The following is a 17,080-nucleotide window of genomic DNA, read 5'->3' on the forward strand; positions in this document are numbered from 1 at the left end:
CAAATTTAAAAAGCCACATTACTGAATGTGTTGCACATCAATGACAATTGTTTATATATATGTGTTTTCCTCCTAAAAGGAGACCAATGGTGCAATATGATAAACCATATGCCTCTAGGTAGATATTATTTGTCAATTTTTCATTTTACTCTCTTCTGCACCATATCTACAGACCAGTGATCCCAGGCCTGCTTTTGTGACACCCCATTGTGTCAGAGGGGGTTACGAAATTCTCAAAGCAAATTTAATTTACTTTCATGTTCAAAGTAAGTATATGCAATGCCCTGCTTTTAGAAGTGGAAGTTGTTGTAAAACCAAACAATGGTAGGCTGATAGAACGCCAGAAACATTGGCAAATCGCCTATGAACAAAGAATATATTGCACTTGAATACTGTTGCCAGGAAGGGGAACTTAGATTTATTGGGGGCCTTTGTCCCGGGGATGCTGGGTTACGTGTTTCCGCACATTAGCAGAAGTGGGGCGGGAGGCAAAAACAATTTCTAAGTTATTTCATTACTTAAGTAATGCAAATTGAATCAGGGGGGTGTATTAAAAAGTAGTGCTGGTTCTGGGACCTCCAGGCAGTCTGGATCATGTGAGGAGAGGGACCTTGGCAATAGAATGTACCACTACCAAGCCCAAGGCCTGGGGGCAGGACATGGAGGGGAGCAGCCCTGGCTTGCTCTTAGGATGCACCCTAATCCCAAGAGCATGAAACCAAGCTTGATAGAAAGTCCTAAAAAACAGATGGGCCAAGCTTGGTGGCACATGTCTGTAATCCTAGCACTTTGCGAGGCCAAGGCAGAAGGATTGCTTGGGCCCCAGAAGACCAGCCTGGGCAACAGAGTGAGACCCTGTCTCTAACACAAACAGAAAATGGAAAACAAAAATGAAAACCCCCAAGTCCTCAGAAGATAGCTTCTGTGCTGGGTTCTTGCTTAGTCACGTACTATTTATCTTCCCTTCATTTAACCTCGGTGAGCCTCAGTTTTCTGATGAATGAAATTGGTATAACACCACTTTGCAGTTTTGGTGAAGGTTAGTAACATATGATGTGAAATTACTTTGTAAATGAGAAGGCCATACACATACCAGGGGCCATGGTACCCAGGGGGTGACCCTGCGTCCACTGCGTGCCCTCCCTGGCTCCCCTACCTCATGGCCTGAGGGCACTCCAGATACAAGGGGCTAAAAGTTTCTCTTTTCCGTTCTTAAATCTGACTTCACATAAAACACAGTGATTAGTGACAGAAAGGGAAAATAAAGCCGAATTTAAATAATTCATGGGAAACGTGCTGCAGGCAGTACTGGAACTTTGTCATCTGTGTTATTATAGAGGCAGTGGAGTGCCGCCCTGAGGAGTTTGATTTCGGAGACATTGCCTGGCTGGGCTATATTTAGGTATGAGCCTTAAATAGATTTCTTAACCTCTCTGTGCCACAGTTTTCTCATCTGTGAAATGGGGAAATAATAGGATCTATCTCAAGAGGCTTGTGAGAATTAAATTAATACATGAAAAGTGACTTAGAGTTGTCCCTGGAAACTCAGAAGTGTGTAATTGTTAGCTTTTATTTTTATTATGATAGAACCTTTTCCAAGAATTTTGTATCAGAAACTAGAGTCATATATTTATGTTTTCCTTCCACTTCATAACTTTTTTGAGCTATACATTAAGAACCTTGCCTTTGAACTTTTGTAATGATATATGCATACAAACTCGATTACATAAATATCTGAGCTAAAGAATCCCCCCCAAAATTACAGGTGGACTTGTATAATGCTGCATGGATTTAGCAGTAAATTTATTCTTCACTTAGTGAAGAAATACATACATGTGTCTGAAGAACAGAAATGAAAATATATGGGAAAACTAAAATCCTTTAGATGTTTGTGTTTCTGATAATTCTGTCTGAGAGAAACAGAGAGGGATCCTGATATACGTGCACTCACTTGTTCTTTCTAATTCTGTCTGTAGATCTTAGAAATGCAAACGCTACGGTCACATTTGGAAAACAATTAAACATGTCAGTGTAGCAAAAAAAAAAAAAAGAGCTACACAGGAGCAAGTGGCTACCTGGTATTAGGCAGCTGCTCTTGTCTTTTTTTTTTTTTTTTGAGACAGTCTCACTCTGTTGCCCAGGCTGCAGTGCAGTGGTGTGATCTTGGCTCACTGCAGTCCCCGCCTCCTGGGTTCAAGCGATTTTCCCAGCCTCCTGACAGAAGGGTCTACGGCCGAATGCCACAACATCCGGCTCACTTTTGTATAATTTTTAGTAGAGACCGGGTTTCACCATGTTGGCCAGACTGGTGTTGATCTCCTGGCCTCAAGTGATCTGCCTGCCTTGGCCTCCCAAAGTGCTGGGATTACAGGCATGAGTCACTGTGCCTGGCCTCTTGTCTTAAATTCCCTAGTAATACAAAAATAACTCCTCATTAAGAAAAGCTCAAGAAGAGTTAAGGTTTGTCATCTTGGGATAGTAAAGAGATAGGTAAAATCAACATGTAGGCTTGAAGCATCTGTTTTGCAACCAGTATCCTCACATTGTTGAACTCATGTTGATGATGACTTTGGCATTTCACAAGTTGATATCAGCTGTGTCTACCCTTCCTGGAATTGCCCAGTTTCTGAAACAGAGGTAGGGAGGACTGTTGAGCCATCTTGGCTGCAAGGCTCAGTATAGGAACAGGAGACTACAGGGAAGTAGGGCCTGTGTGTCTTGGGTGCAAACCCATGACCTCATTCATTCACTCACTGGTTCATTTATTCCTTGCACAAATATTTATTGAGTGTGTAAATGTGTGAAGCTATAGTGATGGACAAGGCAAAACTCTTCCTTCCTCAAGATGACAACAGAGTCAATCCAGGAGACTGGAACCTATAGGTGTTATTATAGCAACAAATGCCTCCCTAGACTTAGTGATGAGGTAGAGAGGAGACACACAAACACAATAGAATTAAAGTGAGCAGAGGCAGGAGGAAGGATTCTTGGCACCATTTTTTTTCTCTGACCCAGAGCATCAGAGTTGGGGTAGAGTTGTGGGGAGGAAGAGGGAAAAGAAGGGGACCACTGAAGACTTCCTTTCCCTGAGCTTGTGTGGGGACAACGCTGTGCAGGCTGGCACTGGGCAGCCACATTGGTACTATGTGGTGGGCAGAGCTTCCATGAACTTTTCCCGCTGTGGTTACCTGAGGCTTGGGGAAGACTCACCTTCTTTCCTCCTCTGCTTTTTCTGCCTTTTTTTTTTTTTTTTTTTTTTTGAGATGGAGTTTCACTCTTTTGCTCAGGCTGGAGCGCAGGAGCGCAATCTCAGCTCACTGCAACCTCCACCTCCCGGGTTCAAGTGATTCTCCTGCCTCAGCCTCCCGAGTAGCTGGGGTTAACAGGCACTCACCACCACTCCCAACTAATTTTTTTATTTTTAGTAGAGACAGGGATTTGCCCTGTTGGCCAGGCTGATCTTGAACCCCTGACCTCAGGTGATCCACCCACCATGGCCTCCCATAGTGCTGGGATTACAGGCATGAATCAACACGCCGGCTGCTTTTTTCCTTTCTCATTTTTTTCTCCCTTTGGTTGTCTGTTTTCTCTCCTTCCATCCCCTTTTACTCTCTTTTGTCTTCTCTTTCTCATTTTTCTTCTTTGTTTCCTTTCTATTCTTTTATTATCTTATTTTTCCCTTTCTTTCTTTCTCTTCCTTTCATTTTTAAAAACCCCTTCTTCTCTTCATAATCTCTATTATCTCACTTTTTCCCTTGTTCCCCTTCTCACCCCCATTTTCCTTTCCTTCTAGTTTTTCCTCCTGGCCCCTCTCCTTCCTCACACAGTTGTGTTACTGCAGACAAATGTGCTTGTCAAAGGCCTGCAGGCCCCCTCCCTACCCATCTGTGTGCACATACATCTTTATCAAATTTGTAAGTTGGCCTTATTTCACACCTTGATGGTGTGCCGTAGCCCTGTGAGTTTAGGAATGGAGACCTTTAGACAGGTACAAAACCAAGATTGGGAAACGATGCTCTGAGTACTTTGGCTCCCTGAATTCAACAGAAATCTCCCTTTTCCAGTTCCTGCCTTTATAACTACCTCTGCATTCAACAAGGAGAGAACACGACAAGCTACGTCTCCACACTGGTCTACACACACAGAGGATGCTGGGTAATTTCGTGTTGTTGTTTTTTTTTTTAATCATGTTTTTCCAGTTATATAGTGAAGTCAATGCAAGAGGGTCAACTTGGTTTATGTTTTCTTCTGTTACTTGCTCTTTGACTTTGGCTAAAATATGGACTCTTCATCAGGGTTGGGAAAATACTTGTCCCCTCCTGGTTTTTGTGGGGCTATAAAGAAGTATCTACCTCTCAGGTCCAATCTCCAACAAGAAACAAACTGTGTACAAATGAGATTATTTTACGAGCTTATTTTATCAATCATACTAAGGATGCTTCTCTTGCAGTCTTTATGGGACCTTAGACTTCAGCACCACCTCTGTTTGGTGAATTTGAAAGTGACACACACTTCAAGTCAGAGGTTTCTTATGGAAATCTATTGGCACAGGCTGGAAGTCAGCTTCACGCTCAACTGAAATCCATTCTTCTGCCATCAGATAAGGAATACCAGACAGCTGCATGCTTAGGTCCCCACACTGCCCTCACTAGCATAAGACCTTGAACAACTTTTTCCACCTCAGTTTTTTCTTCCTAAAAAATGACTGTTAATAACCTACCACATGAGGTTGGTATGAGCATTTAATGAGAAAATAGCATTGAAGAGATGCCTGAGGCTGGGCCTGGTGGCTCATACCTGTAATCCCAGTACTTTGGGAGGCTGGGGCAGGAGGATTGCTTGAGCCCAGGAGTTTGAGACCAGCCAGGGCAACATAGTGAAAACCGCATCTCTATGAAAAATAAATAATAAAAAAAAGATGTCTGGGGTTAGCTGTCTGAAATTGATTGAAGCCACATTGTAGGATTTCTTATCTCAATAACTAAAGATACTGTTACCTTTAGTTACTAATTAGCTGTACCTATCATTATTAAAGGTCTTTAAAGCAGATTCTCCAAACACTTCCCATTCAACCTATTGTAACTCATAAGTGTATGGGTAAGAAATTAGCCCACGGAACTGACAATGCAACAAGTTTCTGCTACAATACTCAGAGTTTTTACTATGTCTTGTTTCCCTGAAGAATTGGAAAACTGTGTTGAAGTACAGATTTCTAAAATATTCCACATGTCTGGATGCTCCCCTGGGCATTCAGTGTCTAGTCACATATAATGTTAGAGATTTCCACAGCTCAGTTTAAGGTGACACTAACTTCTTTCAGAAAAGTACGTCTCAGCCTCCCACTTCTGCTTTCACCTGTGATGTCCAATATAACCGTGATGATTGACTTCAAGTCAAGACTCATCATCATTACTCCAGACCATGCACGTGAGGTGGGTGGAGAGGGTGAGGAATATCCCGGGTACTTTCGTGGAGCAGAACAGCAGAGGTGCTGGCCTAGGTGTTAAGGACTAGCCCTCCTGGGCTCACGTTTTAGGGTTCTCAGGCTCAAGCAAGTGCTTGTTCAATTTATAGAATTCCTTAAGATCAGCAAAATTATCAAGGGCTGGGTTTCTACAAAAACCTGGCCTTCTGTGCACAATTTAGTGATCTGATTAGACAGGGTACAGGATATCCAAACTTCTGCACATTTATGTTGCCCAGAGAGCTCAGTGATGGACTGAAAAAGGGCAGAAAGGTTCTTTGTGATTATGAGTAGTGTTTCACCGTGGTTCAGGGAATGAGAAACCTTAAAGGTGATTGACACGTAACTTGTGAAGATGCACTCACTACCTGCTCCAGTCGGCCAGATGTCCTCGGAGGTGACAGGCTTCCTAAGACTTTCTACAGCGTTAGGCCACCGCTCATTACAGCAAGTGTCATTGTTACTTCTTTTGCTGTAGATACTGTATGGAGTTTAAGACAGAGTCCTTGACTCCTCACTGTGCTCTGGAAAACCGGCCCTTGACTAGATGGATGCAGTATCTCCGAGAGGGATACACGGTGTGTGTGGATTGTCAGCCTCCAGCTATGAACTCTGTGAGCCTTCGTTGTTCCGGAGATGGCCTGGACTCCGATGGGTAAGGAGGGAAATTAACTGAAGTACTCTTCTTGTCACTCATTCTGAGAAACGTGTCCTCTCCATGTCTGGACAGCTGACCAGTATGTAACATATCAAGGGATGACTGGGAAGTCAAAACAGTAGGTGAGGAGGACCATCTTTCTGGCACTGCTAGGGGCCAGGGCTCCAGTTCCCACCATGGAACCCACAGGCCCTATACACCAGCAATGAATATGGATCCATTTGGATATTGGGGGCTGGGAGTGGTGGCTCATGCCTGTAATCCCAGCACTTTGGGAGGCTGAGGCGGGTGGATTACTTGAGCTCAGGAGTTGAGACCAGCCTGGGCAACATGGTAAAACCCCATGTCTACAAAAAATTAAAAATTAGCCCGGCACGGTGGTGCATGCCTGTAGTCTCAGCTACTGGGGAGGCTAGCTGGGAGGGTCACATGAGCCCCGGGAGGCGGAGGTTGCAGTGATCTGAGATCGCACCACTGGACTCTGGCATGGGTGATAGAGCCAGACTCCGTCTCCAAAAAAAAAAAAAAGGATATTGGAGTTTAGATCATATTCCCAAATGATCACCAAAAACCTGATCACTCCAACTCCAAAGTGGTGTTCTGAAGATCACTAGAATCAGAATCTCATGAGATGGAGATGTAAAATGTGCAGATTCCTGAACCTCATTTCCTACTAACTGAATCACTCTTTGGAGGTGGATTTTTTAATAATGTCTTAGGTCAGGATCCAGAAAACGTTTTCTGTAAAGGGCCAGAGAGTAGCTATTTTTGGCTTTGTGTGGTCTCTGTGACAACTCCTCAACTCTGACTTTGTAGCAGGAAAACAGTCACAGACACTATGCAAACCTTGGATTTGTGCTAACAAAACTTTATTTATGGACCCTAAAATTTGAATTTCATATAATTTTCATGTGTCACAAAATATCATTATTGTTTCAACACTTTAAAACATAAAAATTATTAAGTCACAGTCCAGACACAAAGAAGGGGTAGGCTGGCTTTGGCCTCTACAGGGTCCTAATTTGGGGACCCCTGCCCAGGTAATTCATACCCGCAGTGAAGTTTCAGAACTGTTGCTTGGTGGGGCTTCTTCATAAAACCCTGACTGAGACAGTGGTGGGGTCATTTCTGCAGTATAACAATCTTATAAAAATCTGTAGGTTTCTCTGAAAGAATTGACTCCAAAAACGTTTTACCGTCATGCACCTGTATCCCAATTCTGCACTTATTTAGTGTTTAAATTTGATAACACTATTCAAAACTAAAAGAAGAGTCAACTTCATGCTGGGCAACTATTGGGCAAAGACTAATTTAGGTCACACACAGATTATGGTTTTCAGTATGTCAGGTGAAACTGGTAGAAATACAGATTAAAACGTAAAATATGGGCCTTTCCAGTCAATTATTATTCCTGTAGAATGTTTTCATATTTAATAACTTGTATTTATGTTTATTAGTCACTAGAGCCTCATGGCCCCCACTGAGCACACCATATGAACAATAAAGTGGGCAAGGAATTTATATCAAATAGAAAATATTTACATAATATTTTTCTGAATACCTCATCCATGTTTTGATTTTAAATGAATTTATAATTTATTTTGTACCCATAAAGTATTTACACCCTGGCTGAGGTAGCAGTGACTTTAAAAATAATAATTTTAATCATCTGGCTTTGCTCTTTTCAGCTCTCTCATTGTTTTTTCATTATGAAATCAAAGAGTTGGAAAGCATTAAAAGAGATCATTTAGTTCAGACCCCCCAGTGTAAATACACATGGAACAGTCAGCCATTTTCCTTTATGCAGCACTTGTACTCAAATAGAGCAGGAAAAGCAAATACAGTAACCCCAAGTTACTCTGTCAACATGAGGGTGTCCTAAAGTAGCAATTAATTAAAACTTGCTTTGAGAGAAACTAAACAAGGGAAACTCTGTTTGTGATCATTAAAAAAAAAATGGGGGAACTGGGTGCAGTGGGTCATGTTTCTAATCCCAGCGTGAGCCAGGAGGCCAAGGCAGGAGGATCCCTTGCACCCCGGAGTTTGAGACCAGCTTGGCAACACAGTTAAACTCCATCTCTACAAATAATTTTTCTTTATAAAATTAGCCAGATGTGGTGGCATGCACCTGTGGACCCAGCCACCTTGGAGGCTGGGGTGGGATGACTGCTTGAGGCCAAGAGTTTGAGGCTGCAGTGAGCCATGATTGCACCACTGCACTGCAGCCTAAGCGGCAGAGGGATACCCTGTCTCAAAAAAAAAAAAAAAAAAAAAAAAAAAAAGGAAGGAAGGAGGAAGGAGGTAACACAGAGTTTTCTTTCTTTTTTTTTTTTTTTTTGAGACAGAGTCTTGCTCTGTCGCCCAGGCTGGGGTGCAGTGGCCGGATCTCAGCTCACTGCAAGCTCCGCCTCCCGGGTTTAGACCATTCTCCTGCCTCAGCCTCCCGAGTAGCTGGGACTACAGGCGCCCGCCACCTCGCCCGGCTAGTTTTTTGTATTTTTTAGTAGAGACGGGGTTTCACCGTGTTAGCCAGGATGGTCTCGATCTCCTGACCTCGTGATCCGCCCGTCTCGGCCTCCCAAAGTGCTGGGATTACAGGCTTGAGCCACCGCGCCCGGCCGGCACACAGAGTTTTCAAGTGCATTCCAAATAATTTTTTTTTTTTTTTTTTTTTTTTTTTGAGACAGGGTTTCACTCTGTCACCCAGGCTGAAGTGCAGCAGTGAGATCATGGCCTCCAACTCCTGGGCTCAAGCAATCCTCCTACCCCAGCCTCCTAAGACCATAGGCATGTGCCACCATGTCTGGCTAATTAAAACAAATATAGATATAAATTATATCTATATATATTATATATATAATTATAAATATATATATGTTTTTTTTGTAGAGACAGGGTCTCACTGTATTGCTCAGACTGTGATCAGTATTTTTTAACTTCGAGTTTTAATTCTGTAAATTAGACTTTTCTTTGGTATGCTTTTAGTATAACTAACATTTTTGAAATATCATTTCAGAAATCAGACTCTCCATTGGCAAGCAATTGGTAATCCTCGATGTCAAGGAACTTGGAAAAAAGTTCGGCGAGTAGACCAGTGTTCTTGTCCAGCTGTTCACAGTTTCATTTTTATATAGATGGTGATATAAATATTTCCAAATGCATTTGTAAATGTGCTAAATATTCTCAAGTCATGTTCAATGTTTCCTAAACCTTCAATTTTGGCCAGAGTCCCCAAACACATCATTGCCACACTCTGAAGTAGAGAAAGAAAAATTAGGGGCCAGTTCTCAAGGAACACAGGTCCTTTATTTTTATTTTAACTAAGTTGAAGACCCACTCAAAAAGCTCCTGTGGTTTTATGTTCTTGACCTTTCATCTGGAGTCCTCTCATTCAGCAGGTGGCGTGTGAGACATAGAATACATGTCTGTTTGCTAAAGTAAAATTACTGTAACTCAGTCCAATTATTGGTGATGGAAGTGTCATTTAAGGGGATCTATGTTTTGAATCTTGCAGTCTTTCTTTCTATTTTATAATCTTTTAAAAGCTTCTCCCTTTAAAAAATGTATACACGAATGCACACTCTACACATATATTCCCATATATTTAATATTCCATAAATTTTGAAATAATTTCAAGAAAATTATCACAAATAATTTTTCCACAGGGCAAATTATTTAAATTTTTAGTAAGCATTCTGTAATGAAAAACCAACAGCTATACTAAAAACATTTTTTGAAGAAGAATAAATTTTTTTTCGCATAAGTGAAAGGATCAAACACTCATTCTAGGTCAATGGGAGTTCTTTTAAATGTTATAATTTTCATGAAGAGAAATGTTGGTACCAGTGAATGAAACAATTGCTTTCATTCCGAAAATTCTACCACCATTTGCATCTAAGATTATTTCCAAGGCTTAAAGCCTGAAGCTGAATAAAATAATCTTTCAAGAGTCCAACTTCAAGTTTAGTTGATGTAAGCTCACTATTTTTTTCCTACCGCATGCATTTTCTAATGTTTGGGGTGGATGGCGTGTCGGTTATGGAAGGCATAGACGTCATTACAGATGCTATGATCTCACACATACACAAGGAAATGTTAGTCTCCTTATTTTATGATTGGAAAATCAATGACCTAGAGGCAAAATGGCATGTTTAAGGACCTGGGATGACAAGTCATTCTGCAGTCAGCCAAAGAGCCAAATTTGGACTCCTCATCCAGGACTCCATGAAAAGCCTGACTTTGCCAAACACTGCACTGGAAAAGCTAAGCCCCTTTCATTTTTGAAGTAAATTTTGAATTCAAGATATTTAGTTTAAAGAATTGAGTCTTGACATGTAAACTACATGAAATTCCTTTGGTTTCAATTGAATAATATTCACTAACAAATGATTTACTAAAATACATATTTCTTGGTCCTTATCATGTAATGACAGATTGACAACAGCAATAGGGATGGAAATTTCCCCAATAATTAATAACACCGAGAGTGGCAATATTTCTGACTATATTTTCATTTAATTATCAAAGTTGTTTTTGTGGAAAATTAAATTTTTCAGAAATTGGTAATAAAATATGTGAGTCCATCAAGGCTAGCAACTTTAAGTCAGTATTAACATTTTCATACTGTTTCTAACATTCATAAAGCTAGATTTTTGAGGCTATGTCCAGGTAATTTCCAATGTTACTTAAAATTTTTATACTAGTAAATAAACTGTTTGTTCACATTTATAGAAGCTCTATACTTGTTTGACTAGAAAATAACCCAAAATTTCTGGACTATGGTCAGAGAATGATAAAATTTCACCAAAAACAAAACAAAAAATCCTTCAGAATTGATAGGTATAGGTACAGCGACTACTAATAGCAGTGAAGCAATGGTGCATTTACAGTTCCGATATGTGTTATAACATTTAACATAATTGAGTTGTATAAAATAAATTTTTCACCTTATGCCTTTAATTTTTGGTGGATGACCAGTAATTGCTTTCTTATTGAAGTTAAATTTTTTGTCATTTCTATTCTTGAGAAAATTTTATGGGCTAGAAGAGTTAACTTAATGTTAACTAACAGTTTTGAAAAGCTTGTTATTAATTTTAGCAAAGCCCAAGGGAAATAGTTCAGAACTGAAACATGCAGTCCAAGTGATGAATGAAAAACCAAAAGTTTTTATTTCCAAAGTTAAAAATCAAAGTATAAAAGACCTCTTGGCACTCTTTTTTAATAAGTACCTTAGTCTTAGGGCCCTATCCCCAGGCACTCTAAAAAGATTTACGAACTCTAGAATCCCTTATTAGACTCATTTTCAAAAGTGCTTGCGGAAAAGAATTTCAACAAAAATAAATACAGCCACCAGAAAAGAAGCGGAAAGAAGCAAGGGATAAAGGCCATTTTTGAAAAGTGAAAAACAAGTGAAGGAAAAAAAGAACAGAAAAAGGAATGAGGTGAACTATAATCACAGTATTCTTTTTAGAGTTTTGCTTTAGTTTTTATTTGAGAATGTTACAATTAAGCATAAACCACAACAGCAATAATTTAAAGTTTTAGGTTCTCATCTGGCATAAACATTTCAGTTAGCTATCTTTTCTAGATATGCACAAAAATGATATTCGGTTCCTGCCCTCTAAGAATATTCTAGTGAAGGTTCATACAAACAACCACAGGTTGGCTTAGAAAACAAAGACCTGGGCCTTCTGAGGTCCGAGCGATCAGACAAAGAGCACCATGAGGGAGAAGGTCACACTCTAGGTCAGGGTGACAGATAGACACATGTTTACCCTCTCTCCTTCCTCAGATCCCACTGAAGAGACAGGGTTCACAGAAGAGAATAAGTCCATAGCAGATGAGAAGTGAGGTGGGCAGAATCAGCCCACAGATTTTGAATAATTTTTTTGAAAATTGAAAGCAAATGAGAACCTACTGATAGATGAACCAGAATAAAGGGGCCATACCCTTTAACACGGGTACACAAGAAGCTGGAATCAGAGGTGAGAGCCATTCTTGGTGGGGCGGTCCCACCAAGCACCAAAGGATGAATAAAAAGACTCTCAGCCCTAGAGACAAATTTGTGAACTTGAAAATGAAGGATAAAGAAAAGACCATAAAACCTTCCAGAGAGAGAACATCAGATTACCTGTAAAGGAACAGGAGTCCCCATGAAGACAGCACTCTTCTCATCAGCATGAGTGCATGCTTAACATCTAACAGAAGAAAGCCTCCAAGCTCTGAGGGAAAATGAACGTGAAACTAACATTTGATAGCAGCTATCACTAATAAAGTGTGAAAGCAACATGCAGACTTTTAAAGGCACAAGGATTGGAAGCTTTATTAAAATGTCCTAAGCAGGACATTCTTTTTTCTGGTTAAACATGGCAGGTTGGACACATGTATTTATGTGCCAATTCCCACTAAAATTACAGTTAAGGGATTTTCAAAGCCATCCCCCCACCAAAACAACAACAAAGCCCATATATAATGAGGAGGTCAAGAGAGAAAAAGCAGAAGAGATGGCCACAACATTTCAGGACCAGAAAAGATGGCTATTAAAATCGGAGGAGAAAGCCAAACACCTAGATCTACGGGTGAATTTGAGTAAGCAAGGTAATTTCTAGCACTCTGGAAAGGCTCTGGAACTGAAGGTTCCAGGTATTTTCCTTCAATGGAATGAATGGCTGATGGTTGGTCTAAGTCAGAGCCTTAGAAGCCCTCCCCCATGCTGTAGGTCAACAGCCTGACAGAAGGTTCAGTCTATGGAGGAGTTTGGATTGGAAACACCAGTCACAAAGACTGAGAATGAAGCCTGAGTGAAAGTCTATTCTGACTGGTGACCCCCGGTTCCCTTTTCCATGTGCTCTGAGAATACTGCAAGCAGGGATAGATATGCCCCTCCTTCACTCCCTCACTGCCATTCTCATCCCTACACACCAGTTTGTTAGATTCCTCTCTGAGGAAGTGGATTATCCAAGAGAAATGACAACAGGTGTTGACAGTTGGTGGTCCCCTAATGAAGGAGCCATGTCCCTGTCTAATCACTATACAGGCATATCGCTACCTGGATGTCTTTGTTCAGGCTGCTATATATTAAAAAAAAAAAAAATACCATAGATTGGGTGGTTTAAACAACAAACATTTATTTCTCACACCTCTGGAGGCAGGAAAGTCCAAGATGAAGGTACCAGTAGATCTGATAACCAGTGAGGGCCCTCTCCTTGGTTTGGAGATGGATGCCTTCTCGCTGTCTTCAGATAGCATGGAGAGAGACAGAGGGAGAGAAAGAGAAAGAGAAAGAGAGAGAAGAGAGAGAGATGGGACAGGAGGAAAGAGAAAGAGGAGAGTAAGCGGGGAAAGCTTTTTCATGTCCCTTCTTATAAGGGCACTAATTTTATCATCAGGGCTCTATCCTCATGACTTCATTACCTCCCAAAGGCCCATCTCCAAGTTCCATCATATTTGGGATAAAGGTTTGAACATACGAATTTTGCGGGGACACAACCATGCAGTCCATAACATTTGACATGTCCCATCAGTGCTCACAGAACTTGAATCAGCTTTTTAACTTTTTTAAAGTATTATTTATTTATTTAGAGATGGTAACTTGCTATGTTGTCCAGATTGGTCTGAAACTCCTGGACTCAAGTGATCCTCCCACCTCAGCCTCCTGAGTCACTGGATTATAGACATGAACCACCTCATCCGGCTTCAATCAACTTTTTTGTTCTTGTCCATAAATATAAATGGACAGCACAGGACAACCAGACATTTCAGAAAAACCACTAACAAGAGCAACCAAAATTAAACATGAAGAAACAAGAAATATAACAAAACTCAGAGTAAATAAATCAGAGTAAATGATCACTACCAGGAATGAAGAGATGACATGATAAATCATAGAATAAGGACAGGATGCTCTAAAAAGGGAATATTTAAAGCTCTTGAAGATTAAAAAGTGTAATAGTCATATATAAATGTTATGAAAATTTATAACATAAAGCTTAATGCCATTTTCCCCAGAAGGTAAACAAATTACAGACACAGAAATTAGGAGATAATATATGAGGACATCTGAGAATCAGTCAAAGAGATATAAAACCTGAATAATGGGAGCACGTCAAAGTCTACTGAGTGACAGTCTCCTTACTTTACAAAGAAAGGCTGGCCCAGTACAGTGGCTCACACCTATAATCCCAGCACATTGGGAGGCCAAAGTGGGTGGATCACTTGAGCCCAGGAATTTGAGACCAACCAGCCTGGGCAACATGGCGAGGCCTGTTTCTATAAAAGTTTTTTTTTTAATTTTTTTCTTTTTATTTTTATACTTTAGTATAAAATTAGTATATATAATATACTAATTTATACTTTTTAAGTTCTAGGGTACATGTACACAACATGCAGATTTGTTACATATGTATACATGTGCCATGTTGATTTGCTGCACCCATTAACTCATCATTTACATTAGGTATTTTTCCTAATGCTATCCCTCCATTGCCTCACCCAACAACAGGCCCTGGTGTGTGATGTTCCCCAACTTGGGTACAAGTGTTCTCATTGTTCAGTTCCCACCTATGAGTGAGAACATGTAGTGTTTGGTTTACTGTCCTTGAGACAGTTTGCTCAGAATGATGGTTTCCAGCTTCATCCATGTTCCTACAAAGACATGAACTCATCCTTTTTTATGACTGCATAGTATTCCATGGTGTATATGTGCCACATTTTCTTAATCCAGTCTATCATTGACAGACATTTGGGTTGGTTCCAAGTCTTTGCTATTGTGAATAGTGCTGCAATAAACATACATGTGCATGTGTCTTTATAGTAGCATGATTTGTAATCCTTTGGGTATATACCCAGTAATGGGATCACTGGGTCAAATGGTATTTCTAGTTTTAGATCCTTGAGGAATTGCCACACTGTCTTCCACAATGGTTGAACTAGTTTACACTCCCACCAACAGTGCAAAAGTGTTCCTATTTCTCCACATCCTCTCCAGCATATGTTGTTTCCTGACTTTTTAATGATTGCCATTCTAACTGGTGTGAGATGCTATCTCATTGTGATTTTGATTAGCATTTATGATGACCAGTGATGAGCATTTTTTCATGTGTCTGTTGGCTGCATAAATGTCTTCTTTTGGGAAGTGCCTGTTCATATCCTTTGCCCACTTTTTGATGGGTTGTTTGATTTTTTTTTTTTTTTGTAAACTTGTTTAAGTTCTTTGTAGATTCTGGATATTAGCCCTTTGTCAGATGGGTAGATTACAAAAATTTTCTCCTATTCTGTAGGTTGCCTGTTCACTCTGATGGTAGTTTCTTTTGCTGTGCAGAAGCTCTTTAGTTTAATTAGATCCCATTTGTCTATTTTGGCTCTTGTTGCCATTGCTTTTAGTGTTTATTCCTGAAGTACTTGCCCATGCCTATGTCCTGACTGGTATTGCCTAGGTTTTTTTCTAGGGTTTTTATGGTTTCAGATCTAACATTTAAGTCTTAATCCATTTTGAATTAATTTTCGTATAAGGTGTAAGGAAGGGATCCAGTTTCAGCTTTCTACATATGGCTAGCCAGTTTCCCCAGCACCATTTATTAAATAGGGAATCATTTCCCCATTGCTTTTGTCAGATTTGTCACAGATCACATGGTTGTAGATGTGTGGTGTTATTTCTGAGGCCTCTGTTCTGTTCCATTGATTTGTATCTCTGTTTTGGTACCAGTACCATGCTGTTTTGTTTACTGTAGCCTTGTAGTATAGTTTGAAGTCAGGTAGCTTGATGCCTCCAGCTTTGTTCTTTTGACTTAGGATTGTCTTGGCAATGCGGGCTCTTTTTTGGATCCATATGAACTTTAAAGTAGTTTTTTCCAATTCTGTGAAGAAAGCCATTGGTAGCTTGATGTGGATGGCATTGAATCTATAAATTACCTTGGGCAGTATGGCCATTTTCACAATATTGATTCTTTCTATCCATGAGCATGGAATGTTTTTCCATTTGTTTGTGTCTTCTTTTATTTCACTGAGCAGTGGTTTGAGTTTCCCCTTGAAGAGGTCCTTCACAGCCCTTGTAAGTTGGATTCCTAGGTATTTTATTCTCTTTGTTGCAATTGTGAATGGGAGTTCACTCATGATTTGGCTCTCTGTTTGTCTGTTACTGATGTATAGGGATGCTTGTGATTTTTGCACATTAATTTCGTATCCTGAGACTTGGCTGAAGTTGCTCATCAGCTTAAGGAGATTTTGGCCTGAGACAGTGGGGTTTTCTAAATATACAATCATGTCATCTGCAATCAGGGACAATTTGATTTCTTCTATTCCTAACTGAATACCTTTTATTTCTTTCTCTTGCCTGATTGCCCTGGCCAGAACTTCCAACAGTATGTTGAATAGGAGTGGTGAGAGAGGGCATCCCTGTCTTGTGCCAGTTTTCAAAGGGAATGCTTCCAGATTTTGCCCATTCAGTATGATATTGGCTGTGGGTTTGTCATAAAGAGCTCTTATTATTTTGAGATATTTTCCATCAATCCTAGTTTATTGAGAGTTTTTAGCATGAAGGGCTGTTGAATGTTGTCGAAGGCCTTTTCTGCATCTATTGAGATAATCAAGTGGTTTTCATCTTTGGTTCTGTTTATGTAATGGATTATGTTTATTGATTTGTGTATGTTGAACCAGCCTTGCATCCCAGGGATGAAGCCCACTTGATCGTGGTGGATAAGCTTTTTGATGTGCTGCTGGATTCAGTTTGCCAGTATTTTACTGAGGATTTTTGCATTGATGTTCTTCAGGGATATTGGTCTAAAATTCTCTTTTTTTGTTGTGTCTCTGCTCGGCTTTGGTATGAGGATGATGCTAGCTTCATAAAATGAATTAGAGAGGATTCCCTCTTTTTCTGTTGATTGGAATAGTTTCAGAAGGAATGGTACCAGCTCCTCTTTGTACCTCTGGTAGAATTCAGCTGTGAATCCATCTGGTCCTGG

The 17,080-nt window shown here is 40.2% G+C and overlaps 1 protein-coding gene across 1 annotated transcript in view; it reads left to right on the plus strand.

The window, feature by feature from the left end:
- Nucleotides 1–11,742, plus strand: part of SBSPON (somatomedin B and thrombospondin type 1 domain containing) — a 29,104-nt gene extending 17,362 nt beyond the window's left edge. The window contains exons 3-5 of the mRNA XM_050802643.1: nt 4,065–4,155; nt 5,943–6,119; nt 9,139–11,742. Coding sequence (XP_050658600.1) covers nt 4,065–4,155; nt 5,943–6,119; nt 9,139–9,256 — 386 coding nt within the window. The 3' untranslated portion in view covers nt 9,257–11,742. The remainder of the gene's footprint in view (nt 1–4,064; nt 4,156–5,942; nt 6,120–9,138) is intronic.
- Nucleotides 11,743–17,080: the final 5,338 nt, after the last annotated feature.

This window comes from Macaca thibetana, chromosome 8 (genome assembly GCF_024542745.1).
Source record: "Macaca thibetana thibetana isolate TM-01 chromosome 8, ASM2454274v1, whole genome shotgun sequence".
Taxonomy (NCBI): domain Eukaryota; kingdom Metazoa; phylum Chordata; class Mammalia; order Primates; family Cercopithecidae; genus Macaca; species Macaca thibetana.